We start from the raw sequence: 21,087 nt of genomic DNA, 5'->3' as shown, positions 1-21,087 counted from the left end.
AAAAAAAAAAGCCATATTTTTTACAGAACTTGGAAAAAGTATGGAGAACTAGGACCCCCATTATATTATGCAAAGGAAAAAATACGAGGTTTTGTTCTAGCATTATAATATATATTTATTAATTGTTCTAATTTATTATTGTTCTAATATAGTAAGGGAAATAGTTTAAAGGAAAATTAAAAATTATTTTAGGAAAGTGTTTTCCGCCTTATTAGAGTAATGTCTAGATTAGCATTTGCCATCTGTAGTTGGTTAACTTGAATCATATTAGGATCAAGACTTTTAGAGTAGGTATAGTTGGAAAAGGTTATACGCAGTAGCATAGGCAAAGATCATCCCAAAGAAAAGCTGAGAGCTAACAGTTTTAAGAGTGCTGTTTCTAGACTGTACTATTTCTGTACATTAATTTTCTTGTGTTTGTTTTCTATCACCTGTTCTCTGTTCTTGCTGTCTTGACTTGACAAAGTGTCTCTTGCTTGCTAGATTAAAAATGCTTCAGGCAGAAACCATTTGGAGGGACAGAAGAAGAAGAAAGAAAGAAGACAAAAGAACATAATAAAACAGTTAACACACAAATGAAAAAAAGAGCCAGTAAAGAAATGCAAGCCCTATTAGTTGCCTGTGTGTATATACATGCACACATAAGCTTTTCTTTTCTATATTCCTGCTCTATATGGTTGTCTATTTATAAGTAATATAGCATTGTAGGGAATGATAGCATTGATTTACTATTAAGGTTACCTCTTTATTTACAAGATCCTATTTCACTCATTTACTGACTCTTCAGGAAGAGCTATATTCTATGCCAAGTGTCTGCTTTAAGCTGTCCATTTCCATTTGCTTGGTGGGGTTTTCATTTTAGTAGCAAGAAGGAGGTCTGGACTATTGTCTGAAGTATCAGTAATAATTTTTTTCATTCTGTGCATAGAGTGGGCAGTAATCCAGGATAATCTGGTGACAGAAAACTTCTGTTGCTTCAAAGACCCTACTTCTTATGTAGCAGTACTTGGAAGCTGTGTCATAAATTAAGGAGGGGTGGGCATGTATAGAGAAGAACTGGTCTGACAGTTAATAGTTGAATGTTCCCACAAAGAACTGGATCCCACTGACACACAGTTTCTGTGGGAAAATATGGTAGGCAGGTTTTTAAACCACATACATCCCTAGTAATCTCTTATCATATCTCATGCTTTCTTGATACCTACCCATGATGTGTTGCAGTCTGCTTTATGGAAATGCTAGGGATAATTTGTACCTGCATCTGAAGACTCCAAAGGAATCCAGAAATGTACAGTATCACTGGAACCTGAAAATCAGGAGCTATCTTATGTTGGAACCCCCAAATTCCCACAAAAATATTTTTGACCTTAAATTTTCCAAGTTTCAGTTCTCCCATTCGCTCACATAGTATATTGATTCCATCTTACCTTACAAATACCCTGTAAAAACAAGCACATTAATATCTTTGCAACGCTATGACCTAACGATACTAACTTCATAATTGGCAATGAGAATGGAAATAAGGCTTCAGAACAGGATTTTGTAATATTATCTTCTAAATAAGACTAAAACCACATACCAAGGAGGAGGATAAGACATTAAGTAACTGTTCTTTGACAGAGCATTTGTCCTAGAAGAGATGGGCATCCCTTGGGAAAAAAAACCCAGTATTCATCATTGTGCTTGGCATGCACTGCATTATACAGCAAATATTTTACATGGTGGAATATATGTGGATTGGTTGAATTTTGGAACTATCTGTGTTTTTAATACCCAACTATGCTCCCCAGCATTTTTCACATCAGCTGTCACATTATATTGCTGCAGATAAGCCCTATAGGAGGCAGGAGGAGGAAGGAATGTAACACCCATCACACTCAGCAAGCAGAGGTGTGCAGTGGTGCACCTAAATAATGTGCTTTCAAATCCTTAATTGTGTTTCCCTTCTTTTTTCTTAACAGCCTGTTCAGTACTTTTGTCTAGAGACAGCAGTGCTCCTGGCCTCAGTGCTTCTACACAATGTGGCCAGTAGCATAGGTTTTGACACAATCTGTCAGTGTGAGAACATTTTATCTGTTAAATAACACTGTGTTTTTGTTAGCCAGTTACACAGAGTAAGAAAAATCCACGTACATCATGATGCACAGATGTTTGTCTTTTTATAATTTTCTTTTGGTTTTGACATACATCTGTCTGAGCTGTTATTTCTAACAATGGTGTGATCTCTTCACCAGGGAGATGAATTGGTACTTTCATCATGTAAATACAGTAGGAAGAGCAGGAAGATTGCTATTGGTGTGCTACATTACCTGTACAGATTTCCTTGGAAGAGGTTTAGAGACTCCACGTAACCTAAGTGGATGGATAAGAACTACAAAAACTCCCAAGATACTAAAAACTTAGGCTTTTAACTACCTTGCACCTTTTATGTCTTTAAAAAATTTTCTAGAAAGTAAGGGAAAAGGGTAAGATCTATTCAGTAGGGTAACTCTGAAGAAATTAACTATGATATGTATGAATTTAATGAAATTAGTATTTATTAAAAGTCATATGAACATGTGAGACTTAAAGCAGAGGACACAGAGGAAAATTATGTATTTCTTGGGGTTGAAACAATAAGAGTTTCTTTCATTCAGCACCCAAACATTTTTTCTGTGAAATATGACTCTCCAAAATCTTGATACAGCACATCATGTAAGTTAGGTTAAACAGGCATCTCACTTTCTTTGTTATCAGTTTTAGAACATTGAATAAAGCCACTGAAGGGGATTCAGTTTCTGTTGCTGAAGATGTGTGTCTTTCCTGCTCACTAAGGACCCAATGAGAATTTAAAAGGCTTTTTGTCTATTAGAAGTCCCAATTAGTATTTTCTATTATGCCCTGCATGTCTCCTGGTACCAGAAAAGCTCTCTCTGTAAACTGAGAACCATATGTCTTGTTTAGTTGAAATAATTACTTTTTCTATCATTAGCTGATTTTTAAATGAAATTAATCCAGTACAGATTCTCTTTATCAAAAAATACATTTCTTTTTTGATTATGAAGGAAATCTATTTAATCCTTCTCTTAGGAACTGTCTTAAGCAAGACTTTTAAGGGCTTTTTGTGAATCAGTAAAAGTTGTTACGTTGTTTTCACTGAATTTTGATGAGTTTCTTTGGACCTTAAGATAATTGCAGATCTTCAGTGTTTAATTATGAAATATAGAGATACCTAAATCTGTACCAAATTTTCCTGGGTAAATTATACGAATCATCCAAGATTCTGCAAAATAGTCTGAAATGTCACTCTTACAGCTCAGCCTTTGCAGCTCAAGATTTAAATACTGGGGAAAGGATCATTAGCATGCAGAAAACAATTATAGCAGCTACAGATCAATATACCTTGCAATAGTTTAAATATGTTTATTAATATATATTATTTATCTATAGGTACCGTAAATAATAAACAAAATTATTTTCAAAGAAAACAGAAAACAAAAAAAGTAATTTTAGCTAATCTCTGTTTCTGGTTATTTTTAGGGTGGATCTGTTTAATTCTATTTATGGGCATATTATTGAGGGAGTTCGGAAGTAGAAACCCCAATACCACACCACTCTTTTTGCTTAAAATTAACATGAATTCTATAGCTAACTGAAAATGTTGCATTGGCAAGAGGTTCCAAGTGAACTGAATGCTGGCTGATGCTGCTTTGTTTAAGTTTCTATTCTGATTTTGAATACAAACTGAGTAGTTGTTAGCATTTATAGTTTGACCTGATAATTACCAAAAATAATTAGATAGCTTACTGCTCAGATGGCCATGAGTCACACTGTGTCAGTATTTTCAGGTAATAAAAAAGAAACTCCATGAGAGATTGAGATGTCAGAAGAACAGATGCGGAAGCAAATGGATAAATGAAAGAGTAACAAGTCTCTAAGACCAGATGGTATATATCTAAGATTCAGAAAGTGTTTAAGAATGAAGCAGCTGAACTGTTGACAAAAATAGACACTTTCATTAAAATTAGTTACTATGCTAGAAAAGTAGAGCAAATGTACCTAAGTTAAAAACAGGTTGCAGCAGTTAACTGCAGTTAACTATCAGTATTTCCCTAGAACTAGTAACATTAGTTGGAAAAACAAACAAACAAAATCCACTAGAGTGAACATGGTAGAGCAGAAACAAGCAAGCAGGATTGCTGTTAAAAACTCCTGATTAAAATGTCTGGATTCATGGATTTAAGTGTTAATCTGGTTAGGGCCAGTATCAGCCTCAGGAACAGTTCAGGACCAAAGATGCAGCTGATAACACAGGAATTACCTTACTGGCTGTGGAGAGACCACAGAACCCAAAATCTTTTCCAGCTTGCTGGTTCTGAACAGATGGCCCAGTAAAGTTTGAACACATGCGGGAAGATTTGTTTGTCCATCATCTTTTCTTGGTCAACAAGATCACTGAGGTACAATGTGACAGTGCAAATGCTATATGGCCCACCCGTAGCCAAAAGACAGTGTACCCAATTGTCCAGTTTCTGACAGTGAATGACCAGTAGCTGATGTCTGGGAAAACACTCAGCAGGGCAGAAACAGGAGGTGGGCAAGTACAGGGTGGTAGTCTCCCAATTTCCAGTAATTTGATGTTTAGGAATTTCCTAATCCAGAAGTTTTATGCATATCATAGTATTAACAGCCATGCATGGACTTTAGTTTCCTCATTTTTCTATTTTTTTTCCTAATTGAATATATTAAAAGACTCTGTTTATAGTTCCAACCTCTTAACAGTTCCACAGTTAAATTACACATGGTGTGAAAATACGGTTTCTACTCTGCAGAACCAGCATCTTGTGGCTAATGCTACACCCATGCACCCTGAAGACATGTTGTGTCTTTCCAAAGAGTCAAGGGAACAGGAAGCATACAAGAGCACTGGTGCAGTCAAAAGCATCTTATTCAAATGATGCCAAGTGAGAAGAGCCACCTGCAGATAAAACCAGCATGGCTACAGTACCTGTGCTTGTTTGCCAGCTTTCTGAGATGTGTTTCTCTGCCTGGAGATCCTTCTCTGACATTGCAGACTGAACAGTGCCTGCAAAACAGTCGGTAAAGCTCTGGCAGACTAAATTTCCACAGCAACAAGGCATAAGAGGACCTGGTAAGGAAAAGGGGCAGTTGACTGCTTTGATGGCCCTCACCTCCATATCCCAGCTCTGGCCTGCAATGCCATTATGTAGCAGAGAAGCAAGGTGGAGCACAGGTTCACATAGCACACACAGATCCATTTCCTGTCTGTCAGTTACTAACCCAGTTTGTGAGGATGTCTGATGGGTTGACCCAGCTGTGTTCTGGCAGCATGTAGAACACTGCATTTGCAAGGACCCACTTTCATCTGTTTGCCATTCCTGAGGAGTAAAATGCTGTGGGAATGCATTGAGTCGCACTGGGCTTTCTTTGCTATTAGAGGAGCACTGTTACTTCTATTCTTTTTAGGGGAAAATAGCCAGCTAAGTTTCTCCTGGCATTACCAATCAAAAACTAATTCTTTACCACTGGTCTCTGACAGCATATATCTATCTCCTGATTAGATGCCAAGTTTCAAAATTTCCTGGATGGGATAAGAACAGGGAGTTGTTTCTAATAATGGATTTGGGTGGTTTGACAGAAAACACTTGGGAGTGCTTGAGGGCAGCTGCTGCAAAGAAGGTAGGGGAGTACTTTCTGGCAATGGCCTAAACACGAGGACAAAGCTCTTTTGTCCCAATAAACTGTGTGTGTTCAGCGTATTTTGCATGTCTAGGTAGAGAAATTGTTGTATGGGACTAGGTATCTTCTGACAAGGTATCCAAGGGGAGCAACTGTGCCACAGAGAACAGTACTAGCCTTATTTTTACCTTTACCATCCTGATCTTGCTCCCTTAGAGCTTCCCAACTAATATGAGCTTTCATATGATCTTGCATATTACCAAAATCTACTTATTCACGTTTCCCTGACACTCAGACAAAAGATTTCTTATATTGTTTTTATCCAATGTTTTTTTACCTTTGAGAATCTGATCAACCTGTGCAGTAACAAGACTACTGGAAATGGCTTCTGTAGAAGGAGAGGAAGATAAGCAGGAGGTAATCACAAGAAAACAACAGGGGTTTTGTACATGGAAGACAGGCATCTGCAACTTCTTCCCTAAATGACAGGTTCAGGGCAACTGTGAAACTGCAGAAGTGAGGAAGCCTTGTGCGATTATATGGTAAGAGCCTGCTCGAATGCTGCAGCCTCTGAATATCCCTGTCACTGTCATCTCAGACTGTAAGGTTTTGTTCTTCTCAGAACAGCAAAAGAAAAAAAATAACAAAACATCACGTTTGTTTAAGAAGTATTTGCATATGTCTGAGATTCTTATGTGTCAGAAGTAAATGTATCTTTCAGGATATTGACCCTGTTCAGAAAGGAGACCAGCTTTGACAGAAAGAATAAAAATGGGCAAATAAAAGTCTTTCTTGAAGGGTGTTTTTTTCCTCTGTGCCTATGGCCTTCTGACATTGTGCCAAGAGGTCTGTTGTTCCTACAGTATTCCTACTTGCATTTTCTTTTGCACAAAAGACAGAGTAGGTTTCAAGCTGCAGTAAGTTTAGAGTTGTAGGCTTGTTAGAAAATCAAGGATAGTTGGAATTTATTTTAGAAACAATTCATACATATGGTTTCTAGTTTAAGTTCTATTGTTTCAAAAGTAGTTACAGCGTCCAATCAGATCTAATGAAATAGCAATTTGGCATATATTGCAACATAGTTTCATAAGACATAAAAGTAACATGGCATACCACTGCCACACCTCTATTTTTTCCTGAAGGCTGTGTGAAGTTGAATGTCCTTGTGTGTCAGTAGGATGTGCACATGCTTGGTACCATGAAAAACTGAGTTGATTGATTATCCTAGGGAATGAAATATTTGGATAGCTGCATTTGAAAATTTTGCCCAAAATGCATAATTCTGCATATCATATGTACGTGTAGAGTATTAGAATAGTTGGCTTTCCCCAGAAAAGCTTAACATGGCATTGAGCAGAAAGGGAAGGTAGGAAAAAAGACTGGGGAGACCTTCCTAATTCTATTGCAGGTCTGATGTGACATGGACTGGAAGAAATTACAAGTATTTGAGGTAAAGCACTTGTCTCTTTGCACAGTAAAATTAAATAATAAATGAAAACTTGTGATTTATGTGGCACGTGATGTAGAAGAGGCTGTAAGAGAGAAATAAAGTCTGGGTGTGCTCTCTGATAACAATAGCCTCTCCCTCCAAAATCTGCAAAATCTGGTGTGAAGGTGAATTTCTTACCTATGCATTTTCTTCTTCCCTAGATTGTGGGAACCCCTGTTTTTTATTAGATTTAGGCCTCCTACTATAAATGGTTGCTACAGTTTCAAAGCTAAGTGTGTGGGTATACAGGGAGATGAGATGCCTGTAGGATGGAAGAGAATTAATGATATATTAGTGGAAAACTGAAGAGAAGAATATGAGAGGACTGTGGGTGAGGAAAGTATAAGAGGGGGTCAAGCACACAATGTTGAATTGTAGAACTGGGTCTATTAGGTACCCTGTACCTGTGTCTTCTGACAAATTCTGGCAATATTTCCCAAGTAATTTATTTAAGCAATGAGACTTTGCAGTGCCTGTTCAGCTCTACTGTTAGTTAAGCATTATTCAGTAAATGTGCTGCTGTAAGCCTACTAGAGAGTAACAAGTCAGTACAAGGGAAAATGATAAATCTTCTTATTATTTTTTCCCCTTGGTAGCTTTTTCCAGGAGGTGTCAGTTCAGCATAGCAAGGAGAGGTGATAGGGGGCAGGTTTAAGATCCCAAGGAGCACAGCCAAGTGCAGCTGCCCCAAAGACTTCTACAGAGTTGCCTGCACACTGCTATCTCTCTGCATTTAGGAGGAATAGGATTCCTGGATATAGTGTAGCTAAGAATATGTTCATTACTGAACAGACACACTAACTGCCTGATAAACAATTTCATTATAAATTTCATACGTAAATACTGAGCACATGGGATACTGGGCTACAAAAGCGTATGCTAGTAAAAAATGGAGTTGGGACAAAGCCATAGCTTCGGAAGCAGAGCACCTCCAGGAGGAGTGATATTCTACTCTCTTTGTGGGATGCCTGCTGTGTCTCCACTGAGCATGCAGTGCCTCGAAGACAAAGGGAAATTCTTGCCATGCCTCCTTTCCTTTGCACCATCCCATATGTGGGCAAGTGAAGGGGAGACAAAACACAACAGCTGCCACCTCGCCTATGAATGGGGCTTCTTACATCAGTGTCAAGCACTGAGCTGCTGTTCAGGCTCAGAAGATACCAGTGATGCATTGCAAAGAGACTGTACCTATATTTATGTAGGGTTTGGATCAAGGCTTTTTGATTAGTCACTGGGGAACAAGAGACAGCTAGACACTATTTAACATTATTTGTTTTGAGTAATGCTTTCTGCTTACTGACAGAGTTGGCATGGAAACTAAATCAGCACTTATTTTTTAAAAGGGTAGTCCATTCAGAGTGAGGTTAGTCATCAGCAGGCAAACCAAAAAGACTCAGGCTGCAGCTGCTAGCACTTATACCTTGCTGATGAATAGGCAGAATATTCAAAATGGTAGCAGTCATATTACCCTAACTTTTATGAGAAAAAATGTGCATCTGTTGAGAATTATATTTTGTGATTTGCATTTGGGTGTTCATATTTTCAAATGGGAGGAGTTATTTAATTATCTAAAATCCACAACAGAACTTTCATATTTCTAGAAGATGCCTTATGTTTTTATGCAACCGTTGAATTTAAAGAGTTAACAGAGTTCATACAAGCAGTGGTAACTTGTAACAATTTGGTGGAAAGTGGCATAATACTTACAAGGCTAAAAGCTTAGCACTATGCATCTGTGAATGTACAGCCTAGATGGAAGCCTGCACAGCATGCAGAAAATGGCATTTTCAATTACTTTGACTTTATCGATGAAAAAAATCAAGATGTGTTTATTTCCATCCTATTTCTACACACACACACACAAGGATAGAAGCACATAAACAGCTACTGGTTTTCTGCACAAACTAGGCTGAGAAAATATTGATGGCTAAATTGCTGTTCAGTGGCATTTTGTAAAGTGCCTGCTGGCATCCTGTTCTGAGACACAGAATGATAAATGTATATTTAAATTTGACAAGTTTAATTTCATCTATAACCTTTGACTCCTGGCTTTTTGTATCCTTATGCCTTCTCATTGATAAAGATCTTGTTTACTTCACAGTAACTATTTACATTCAAGGCTATAATACTGCACTGAGAAGACTGATTTCTCTTTTCTTTGTGTTTACCAAGCAGATAATCTAAGTGATGCCCTGAAAAAGCTGAAGATAACAACCACTGACAGCACAGCAGATAGCTTGGAGGGATGCTTGGACTGTCTGCTTCAAGCTCTGGCACAAAACAGTAAGTTGTATGGACCTTTCAATTTTTAAATCATATAATCAGTGAATTAAAACGGAGGTAGTAAAATGTGGCAGAAAGACTGACAAAAGCAGTAGGCTGCTGGATTGGCTGTTCTGGATTTTGGTTTGGGTTTTGGTTTTTTTTCTAATCCATGTATCTAACATTCAGGTAGCAGTAAAGACAGTGGCAGGTAAATACCTGGATATTTAGAACAGTTGTAGTCCAGTCTTTTCCAATATGACGAAGTAGCATAACTACTTTTCCAATTGATCACTCAAGAAACAAAGAACAGGGATGAACAAATAAGCCTGACGTGATGGGGAGAGAATATGGAAGCTGCTGGCGAATTCTGATTAAAAGAGCATGGTTTCCTATTTGTAATGTATTTTTCCTCATACTTCTGATTACATATTTCTTACTTCCAGTAGTTTCAATTAGCAGAAGTAGGCTGGATGTCCAAATATGATCCAAATTTGATGTGTTATAACAACAAAAATAACAAGAATGGAACAAGATGTCTTTTTCACCAAACACTGTAGAATGTATGTCCCCACTCACAGTAGGCAGAAAGGTATGGTAAATAAAGATGACAGTTTATAAGACTTTTCTGAGTTTAACTTTCTTAGTGCTTCTCATGGTGACAGAAGGAAAATCTGTGTACCATTTCAGGTTGAAAAACTTGTCAGGATAGATACAAGCCATTATTAGAAATTCTTTATTTTAAAAAAATAGAAATATCTCTGTAAATATCAATATACTCAAAGTACATACTATTAATAAGACTTGTTTCTTTCCCATGGTGATATTCTATAAATCACAGCCTTTTGGCTTATCATGAGATTTTTGCACAATAGAATATAAGCACCATCCACATCAAATCAAATATGAATTATAACAGTCTCTATATTTAACAGTAGTGGGGTTTTAATTCTGGTTATTTTGCAGGAAGATGTCAGCCAGGAAATAATAAAATATTTGCTTTTTAGATCAATCTTTTTTTTTATTATTTTTTGAAGATGCTGAATCATTTTTCTTATGAGTGTATTTATAAGGTGTATCCAATACTTTAATCCAACTTCCAGTTGGATTTGCTATCTCTGGTACTATTAAGTCAAAGGAATACTTAAATGGTAAATGCTGAAAAGAAGATGGTACAGAGTTTACCATTTTGCCTGTGCAGGTCACATAGCTGTGTCACAGAACAAGTTTGGCAGATGCAAAATACTTTTGACTAATGTACAGCAAACTTACCGAAGCTTACTTGCAGCCAGATGACTCTTCCATTTCAGTCTAGGGATTTGCTCTTCCTTCCAAAATCTTTTCTCTTCTAGTCTCGTAGCTGCCAGATAAGATAAACAGTTTCTTATGATTTTGACCTCTCTCTTTTGGGTAGTTCTGCAAAATTTAGCTAGAATCCTTCCATCATTTACCATGTTCTTTGCATGTAAGTCAGTAACATGAATATACTCCTGCTGAGCTGCCATATAATATACATCTCCACATATTTTCAGTTGCCAAAGATCGGGGGCAACTAAAATAACTTACTGAAAATTAGATGGGTTAGATGGGACAGCTTCTTTAACAGCTTGCTGGTGATTCAGGAAGCTGTAAATCAATTGCCTTTCAAGTGAATTAGATGCTTCAATACCTGACTTTTGTTGTGTCTCTTTGGACAATAGGCTTTAGTTCTCAAGACAGTCTGAAGATTTTGGAGAAAAAAGTCCGCACAGAATACAGATTCTGGTTTGGAATAAAATTGTGAGAACAGCAGTAAATTAAAAATTAATTCAGAGATTAATAGATTGATTCAACAAACAGAATATAGAATCAGCTTTCTAAACACTACAATCTCTGACTTATTATTGGGCTAGCAATATATTACGACTGTCCTTTCTTTGACCAAACAACCAATGGATGTCCTTTCTCACAGTTCTCATCCATCATTTAACATCTTAATACGGATTTTATTTGTTGGTTGATTTTTAGTTACAGTATATGGTAAATATGTATGTTAACATATAGATATACAATAGACACTGTACCTGTGCTGTATATAAATTATTATACAATAATAATTAGAAATCAGATTGTTTATGTAAAATTACATGTTAACTATAATGCAGAAATAACTTAAGATTTCTCAAATAATTATTCTGTTCTCCTTTAGTATATTCCCATGTGTATTATTATATTAATAAAGTACACATTCTGATTATAGTTCAGTAGATCATATAAAGTGACATTAGAAAAATAAGCCATTTATAGCAATATAGTTTCATTGGGACTTCACGGTGGTATCTTTAAATTAAAGAACTTAAAGTTTTATTCACTTCATTAAGACTTGGCAGTAAAAATATTATTTAATCTCATATAAAATATAGTATATTACTAATACAGTAATGCAACCCACTCCCATCAATTGCCAGCCAAAACCAGCAGTTAAACCCAGTGTTAATACAACACTGAGATTTTTTAAAAAGGATATAATAATTTCCACAACTTCAGTTTGGGCATATTGCATGTACATGGGAATGTTTCAGAGACCATTATACTGCTTTTAATTGATAACTACATGCATGCAGCATAGGGTTCTGGTTGCTGCAGAAATCTAGGTTAAATTCCTTAGTCTGAAACAATACAGTGACAATTACAAACCACTTTCTTCCCATGTTGTCTACCGTATAGAAAGAGATGGCAAAGTTATGATGAATATTGTAGCTTTCATTTCTTTTTATATAATCTACTTCTTTTGGGGTTTTTTTTTTCACACTTCTCCTGACAGCTGATCTTTTCATAATCCCAGACAGACTGTAGTGCCCTGGAACGTGATACCTCTTATCTGGTTTTACCAGCTATTCTGCCATTTGTCACATGAATCAAATTAAGGTGTATGCATCCACGTGCTACACTACACAACGGTGAATCATATAGTTTGCTGAATGTGATAACTGCTGGTAAATATTTGACAAGCCAAATTCAAATCATTTTAGCTACTATTTGTCTAGGGAGATAGTTGTATAGCCCTTCGCATCTGAGACTCACGTCTGAAAATCCTGCACAGATGTTTTCTTCATGAGACATTGTTTGGAAAGATCTACATGCCTATTTGTGCAGATATTCTAGTTCTTATCTGTCACCAGCACTTCTGGCTGAGGCTAGTCATATGTGGCCTAGCTTGAGGCACTAGATAAAACTGAGGGCTCTAGGATGAAAGAGGCAACAATGACAGAGGAGTAGCAGATAAGCATTCATTAGAAGTGCTTTAGAATAATAAGAACGTACCTTATTTTGTGTGGACTTCCTTCTGCATTCCCAGTGAAGTCAGCTGGCCAGCAGTAGTAGTAGTGACCTGCACCGTAAGACATGCAATAACGTTAGTCTAGATTCCCAGCTAATGTAAATCAACACAGCTCCTTTGACCTAATCTACCTCATTCATGTAATCTGAGATTCTTTCCACCTTACTTCTGAAAGGAAAACATGAATGCTTGATCTCTCTCCCCTCACCAGTGTGCACCATCTCCAGATTGCTAAACTTTCCATAATTTAGATTTTTAAGGAAGGCTGTGGTGCATGATTCATAAGAAGTGTTGGAGCAAAGAAATAGTCAGCCATGCACTGAATGAAATACTTGTTTCTACTGAATCAGGAAGTGAAATTCATATATCACGTTTATTTTCTTTTAAAAACTATATATTAAAAAAATACTCCATTGCTCTGTAGAATTTGGATTCTTTCTATATAGATATGGAAGTAGACTGTTTACAGTAATATGGAGCATAGGGTTATCATAACAATCAGAAAATGAAAAACCAAGGAATTACTTTGTCAGAGAATATGATTTTGAGGTTTTGCAGCTTTTTTTGATTCAGCGTAAGAAAACCCCGAAAACTCTGAGACTAACTGTTCATTGCAAAATGCAACTTGAGGCTTTTTACAAACAGGGGTCATTTTCTCCCCACCCTTAATGGGCTACAGTAATAAACAGCTCATCTAGCTTTACACACATAATGTGTGTAAAGAAGAAAAGAATTGAAGTCTGCAGAAAAATCCATAGGAGGAAACTGGAGGAAACAGAGCTCTGGTAGGTGAACCTGGATTCATTTTTCTCAGAGAAGAAATGCAGGTGTGTCATCTCCCTGTGCTCAGTGGAGAAGTCTGAGCGAGTTCTGTCCCCCTGGGCTTTAGGCTGCCCTCTGACTAACATACAGATGCTGCATACTTGTCTGCAGCCCACAGCCATCTCACTCAAGGTCTTAGTTATGAAAACTGTATATTTGCTTTGATATTTTTGCCAAGTTACTGTCATATTTAGCAACTTTGGAATTCAAGCGTATTTTGTGAGGGTTGGGGTTTTTTTTATGACAACTTACAGAGCAACATTCTCTGAAATATCGTTCTTCCTCATGCAAGTGGTACTGAAAGTTACACGAAAGATGCAAGGGAGGCATATTTGCTTTCCTGACCAACCAAAATTCTCCATACAAATCCTGTAGAAAAATTACAGTATTAAACACCAGCTCCAGTGGCATCATTAGACTTGGTATATTAATGAATTTTATTATTTTTTGAAGAATAGAAAGCAGATGAATGTTATGAGCTTAAGTTGCTTTCTATTTTGGAAGAAAAACCTCCCTTGTGAAGAATGAAAAAAAAAATTGGTTTCAAGAGTTCTGTTCTAAAAGCTCAATGTTGCATGTTTTACTGTCATAGAATCATAGAATAGTTAGAACTGAACTGGTTATATGTAGGAAAAGATCTGAGACAATGGATACACTTTCATCCATTTATGATTTTACTGGCTCAGATATTTTCAGTTTAAGCCTTAATCAACAGCAGGCTAAACTATCAGATAAAAATGTGATAGCTTAACATATGCTTTCCAGCTTGAAATCTCTTTTTTTGAGACTTTGTCAAAAGAATGAGTAAAGCACTTAGGCACTAGAGAAAAGATCGTACACGTACATTTCTGCAAAGAAGTAGTGAAGGCTTTATTTTTCATTTCACATCTAAAGAAAAATACAGACATGTACCTATAGGATTTTGGGAACAAGAGCTTAATTGTACTGTATAGGGAAATACAAGAGAAAACAGTGTTTGCCATCATTTTATATCAACATATACAAATTTATATCTATTAAGAGCTGTCTCATAAACACTGTGCCTATCAAAAAAGTGCAGTTTTATGAAGAACCTCAAACAGAAGTCCACAAGAAAGGTTTACCTGAGAAAAGGAAAACAAGAACAAAATAAAGGTTTTCTTTTAAACCACAGACCTTCTGGGACCTAATTTTTGCAGTAACAACTTCCCCCCTGCAATGCTACTGCTAGTCCAGACATGCTGCGTTTCAGATACAAGAGGTTGTAGCAGACATAAATAACCCAGTTTTGATAAATGAGAAATCTGAAAATCTGCTGAAAATGTTATTTTTGGCTCTGATATACTCAGTGTAAGAGGCTGAAAATGCCCACTAATCCCAGCCTTCAGCACTTGGATCTGATAAATGTCTTAATATGTAATTGAAGTGCAAAAGCTAGAATATGCACCTGAAACATTTTTCTTTTGGGGAGGCTGAGTTTACAAGTTTGTGTGTAAAAATGGTTCAGCAAAATCATACCAATAAAGATAAGTGAGAGGGCAGGGCTCCAATTTTGAAAAGGATTTAAAAATCTTGGAAAGCTCTTAGAGTGCAGATAAGGTTTAAAATAATGTACGTGAAGATGTGGTTGGCTAAGATGTCCTATTTTCTATTTATTGAGCTATGCTGATACACAGTAACTCAAGAAATCATCAAATTACATATGAAAATTTTAAATTCATGTTTGAAACTGGAAATTTCAGCATTATTCTAAGGCTTCTTTGGCATGTCATTTTTCTCCCTATCATGAGCATAGTTTCATTATGCTACTTGTTGAATATAACTCATTGTGTTTTATCAGAGAAGATAACATTGTTACAAACTTTCTGAGCAACTGATAGCCAGCCTTTGCCATCGCTTCCTGCTGTTTCAGCTTTATGGTGTTGAGATCATGAGCTCAGCCCTCCTACCTAAAGCTTCTGTTCAGGTTTTCTTTTGAAAGTCACCAGTGGGTTTTCTGATATGCGTTGGTTCCTATTTGATGGCATCACAGAGGAGGATGTGTTAGCATCTGGAGTGCTTACAAAAATGTTGGATTTCTGCAGAGATTGCAGATCTCTCACATTCCTTCATCAGTGATGAAACTTTCCATCCAATGCCCTGAATCTTCTGTAGGCACTTGCTTTCAAAGGCATCTAGTTTCCTGTCTTTAATGTTTTGGTGGATTTCCAGTTCTCACAACCATATGTTAACACAGAGGTTATATTTGAGTTGGAAATTCTGAGTTTTATTCTGTTCTTTATAGCTGTGGCTTCCATATGTTGTTGAATTTAGTTAGTACTTGTGCTCTTCCTATGATGTTCCATTTTCTGATCTTCACTGGCTATAGAAGATGGAACAATTCCTTCACTGGAGCAGTAAAATAATGGAGAATTTAGAGATACTGTTTTGTAATTGTTAAATTCAGAGCTCAACTAAAAAAGCAAAAAACAAAAAAGAAAACAACCACCTCTGATTTTCTTTTTATGCATTGTTGTTATTAATGCTTTTCATTTATGAAAAATATGAGAGCTTTACCTGTTTTTATGTATTTCCTTCTTGGACGTTTTTGTTAGTTCAGTGTACGTACTCTTATTTATTCATTGCAGAGTTAGGTAAGCAGCTATCACTTAACTTTTAGCATATGAGAGTGCCATCTGATTTCAGTGAAATCTTGTACCTCTTTAGTACACACCAGATTAAGCAATAATCACTTAATCTCTTTTCTCCTGTGATCCTCTCACACATTAGTATGAAAGTAAAAGACGTGCTACTCTTCCACCCCAACAGAAAAAAATAAGTTGTAGAACCTTTTGTCCTAGCAGAGTTACTGTAAAGTATAAACATTATCTGAAATCACTTTCATTTTTTCCCATTGGCTAGACATTTTAAGCTTAGTCCTTTCCCTTTCTGAATCATGGAGAAAAAAAACTCTCCACATTTCACAGTTTGCTCTAGCAAACCTGTCTTTAATCATCACCAAACTAACCTTTATCTGTTCGAAGACTGTTTGGGCAGAATAAGAGTAAAATGAGCTATAAGAGTTAAATGAGGCAGCAATTGTTTCATGTGAATTGTTGCCAAGTAACAATACTTTCATGATTGTGAATGCTTGCACAGCATTATAGCTTAAAACAAAACAATAACCATCTATAAGTCCCTGTTCTGACCCTCACATACGGGATTAGCTTTTGGCTGCTGTTGTTTCATATAAACAAAAAAGATCACTCAGTGTCCCAACAGATTAAATACATATTACTAACAAGAAAGTTGTAACAACACAAACCTGTGAACAAGCACATCAAGGTAGCATAGCACAAACAAGTGGGCATACAATGGCACCAATTGGATCAGTGGCTTGTTAAGCCAATTGATAACTAGACACATTAAGTCCAATGACAAACAGCATCTCCCTGCTCTCTTAATCCTTCTTACCTTGAAGGACATAGATCCTTATGTTCTGGTAGTCCCACCAAGCTCAAGAGATATATTTGTATGTATAAAGCTATATACATGGCAAATCATTTGCATATTCAGAGCCAAAATATGTACAGCTTCTTTTAGCAATTCCTTTGTTTTGGGTCACCATCAGTCTTGATTATTCTATGACAGTAGATGTCAAGGAAAGCGTTCTTCCTTCATAGGTGCATTTTCAGTTTACTTCTTAGTAAATAATCTTTGCTGAACAACATATGAACCTGGTTTTCTTGATGGAGAGTATAACACTGTAAAATTAAAGGAAAAAGTATGACTTAAACATTTTAGCTTTTGCCACTGAATTATGTTTTACACCACATATATTAGTAGAAATTAATATAACATTTAACATAATTGGGGATATTTTGCATGACCAAAGACCATTTTGATTAGCACGTATGCATAAAATAAAGTCTTATGTTCACATAAATGGTGATAATGGATTACAGAGGAATAAATTATTGACAGGAGCATTTTCATAGAGATAATTTGGTGGGAAAATGAAGATAGTACATAAAACCCTGAGGAAGGTTTTATATCTGCTGCTAGGGAAGGCTTAGGCCTGTTTTTGCATGAGTGAGGATGGAAACTGTCTTAATACAGATGCGGTTTCTATTGGCTAAAACATTCATTTGCTACAACACCTTAAACTACATCCCTCAGAAAGTACCTAACAGTATTTTTGTAGCTTTTGGCAGTATAGCTGCATCAGCAGTAAGGGTTTGCTGGTAGGAAGCTGTCAAACCAAAAAATCGCATCTTAGACCAGCTTACTCATACAAGCAAGAATTTATAGTTTGCCTCTGATGCAGAAAATCTCTTGTGGTGGAGACAGAAGTTCAAATTGAATTGGGCCAGCTCAGACAGTTAGGCTTATTGCAGTCCATTAAGTTTACCTGAGAAGATTTCTAGTCAAATGCTTTTCTGAAATTTGGGGGTCCTGATGAATACTTTGTAAGAGGGAGTTTTGGCTCAAAAACTGTGTTATAAAGCATTCCTTCTTTTTGCTGTTTGTTGTGTTTTAGCTCATGAAACTGATGCCTTTTCATGGCACTGTACACACATAATCCAGAAATGTTTCATTCTAAATGCTGTATATACTGTATTATTACAGTATACCTATTTAATTGGAATGTACTAAATCAAGGTGACTGCTTTTTATTGGACTGTTTCCCAGTAAACTGGCATACCCTCATGATATTGAATGGTAATCACCACTGCTTAGTGGGATTACATTTTACATAAATTCCTCTTAATAGTGATGTATTTAGTTAGTGCCAGATAGTTAAATGATGTTTATCCAAGTGTTAAATTCCAAATGCTATTCATTGAATACACAATGTGCCAAATAAAGATTAAATATTACGTATTTTTTTTTTCACAGAAGGCATTAGTGAATAGCAGTTCCAGATAATAAAACTGATAAATTTCTTTTTAGATTGCATTTCAAAAATGCAATACAGAAGCAAAGGAAAAGGCTTCATTTTTACAAAAGAATTGTATTTAGAGATCATGTAATTCACATTTCAGGTCTGAAATGTTATTCTTAGTTTTCTTCCAGTCCGTTATAACTTACAAATGTAATCTTTTTTAGATTAGCTTTTCATTAAGCTACTTTGGCAGCAAAACTTTTAAAAAACTTCAGTAGCTAAAACATTCCATTGTATGTGGATGTACGCTTCCAATAAGCGCTGGGCAGAATTTTACAGCAGGCATTTCAGCTTGCTTGAGAGCACTAAGAGATTGCTTAAAAGGAATATGAAACATTTCCTGCATGTATAATGCTCAGCTTTCAAATCTGATTGGATTTTTAAACTAAATCAATTTTGGAGAAGGGATTTTACACTCTGAGTCTAGTATTTCTGTTATACTGATTGAAAAACTAAAGCATGAGGATACTTAAAGCTTTACCCTGTAGTAAGTCCTGTTAGTACCAGTAACAGAAAGGGCAGATTAAAGTGTCTGCACAGGCTGAATATAAAACATGAAGACGCTAGTGAATGAGATTTTTACTAAGATGCCAGAGAACGAACTTGGCAGGTGAGGCACTAATATCAAACTCTTTCAGCAACCGTGTTACCAAAGTGGTTACCTCCTGCCGAGGGTGAGTCAGAAAGGGGGAGTGGGGGAACTAGCAGCTCAGTTGAATCTGCTAAACTATGCGTCAGGGCTCTAAACTAGACCCAGTTCAGGAACTCAGGGGTTCCAAGCTGCCTAACTTTAATATTCTGCCTTCTGCTTTGGCATATCCATGCAAGTACTGATGTGCACATTTCTTTGTTGAAGACAAAGTTGGCATGTATTTTTATTTGAATTACTTCATTGGTACCTGCAAGAGGCTATTCCAGGGGTGGGTCTCATCCTGAAATTCACTTGTATTCTTTGGGCATAGCTTTTGGAGAATTTAATCAGAGGGAATCATGCAGCTAGTTGGTTGATGAATCTGTCTCTCCATCTGTCCTTTCTTCCTTCCTTGTTAGAGCTGAGATTATAATTACAAACATCTGTGTACTATCTCAGTTTCTTCATTAAAAATAGGAATTGAGGTTGCCCTGTTGTTGCTGGCAGAGACAGAACAGACCAAATACCATGATGGAAACATTTGCACAGCTAAGGGAGAATCCTCCCTCCCTGCCTCCTAGGGGTCTAGTTTGAAGAATAGGTGAGCAAGCAGATTGCATTTGTGGGGATTTCCCCATGTAAGGAAGGACATGCCTAAAGAACATTGTATTTATATATTTATTTCTATATATAAATTATTATTAGAGAATTTTTTTTTTCCTGTGTAAACAACTCTTTTTGGATAAAGTACGTTAAAAAAAAGCCTCCTTGTCAGTGGTGCATTCTTTATTGCATGAGAGCACATAATTTATTTCACTGAGGTTCTTTACAATCCACTTTTTGTGCTCTTGTAGTCAAACTGAAATCTTCAGTTTGTGGTTTGGAAAATACAGTAGGAGGCTATGGAGGGAGAGAGAGAGAGAGTGCTTCTTGAGGGAGGCCGTATATGGAGGAAACATCAATACTTACTCTCAGTTATGTGAAGCTTTTTTACTGTGGTGGTTAGGAGGATGTGCCAGTTAGAATAATATCCCTTGCTTCCTTCATTCTCCTCCCTTCTGCCTTCTGAAAGAGCAGATGGAAGGTTCCTTTCATGATATACGTGGATCATCATTATTTATTCATATGTTCATCTTTCTCTTTCTGATGAGAGTACATGTAGGAGGGACATTAAAAAGCCAAGGTAATTTTCTGCAGTAGTTTGAGGAGGTTTATAAAACATCTTTGCAGCTTGAAATACATACATTTTGCAAAAGAGTGCATTGCAAACACGGTTGGCTTAATAAAGAGGACACTCACGAAGCTGCTTATTTACAGTTCTGTAGTGTGCCTCATTTCTCATGTAAAGCTCCACAACATGGGAATTATTGCAGTGCTAGCCTTTGCTGCTGTTGCGTTACATCTAATAGTGTAACTTAAACTCATTGTTCAGAGAGAACAGGATCGGTGAACCTACAATTTTCTTCTGCTAGCAAGGGCAAAGTAGTAGCACTCTGACAGATATGCTTTTCCCTTCCCTTTCCCCTCCCTGCCTTTTCTTTCACTTGAAGGTGGACAAAATGATGCAGAGAGAAGAGAGTGAGTAGAGAAGAGTGAAATTTCATAGGAAATACACCTGAGAGGCGAGATAGTGTAGAATTTAATTTGAGACACTCATTAGATGTTTTTTTTTTCCTATAGTGATTTCTGCTACTTAAAGCAGTCTGATAGCCACTGTTTTTCAGCTCTCCAGCTCTGATCTATGGTATTAAAGAATTTTCTGCCCACACCCTTTGTTATTCTGACTTTAGGCACTGCAAAAAACATGAAAAGCAAGAATATTGACATTTTAATCAGCCAGCTATGACATTAATAAGATTTTGGCATTATATGATTTAACATATCCTTTGTCTTGATATCTAGTGATATAAAGAGACATCTAAAGCTGTAGGTTTAACCGTAGAGATTTTTTCCCCCATTTATGCTGTCGTGGCACATCACTG

At 36.6% G+C, this 21,087-nt stretch overlaps 1 protein-coding gene across 1 annotated transcript in view; it reads left to right on the top strand.

Annotated features, from left to right (window-relative positions):
• Positions 1-9,343: 9,343 nt before the first annotated feature.
• RAP1GDS1 (RAP1, GTP-GDP dissociation stimulator 1) overlaps positions 9,344-21,087 on the top strand; it is a gene marked incomplete at its 5' end in the record, with an annotated part of 63,711 nt that continues 51,967 nt past the window's right edge. Inside the window, one exon of the mRNA XM_010024846.1 lies at positions 9,344-9,451. Coding sequence (XP_010023148.1) covers positions 9,344-9,451 — 108 coding nt within the window. The remainder of the gene's footprint in view (positions 9,452-21,087) is intronic.

This window comes from Nestor notabilis, unplaced genomic scaffold (assembly GCF_000696875.1).
Source record: "Nestor notabilis isolate BGI_N333 unplaced genomic scaffold, ASM69687v1 scaffold7982, whole genome shotgun sequence".
Lineage (NCBI taxonomy): Eukaryota > Metazoa > Chordata > Aves > Psittaciformes > Psittacidae > Nestor > Nestor notabilis.
This window is presented reverse-complemented; position numbering and strand designations above follow the sequence as displayed.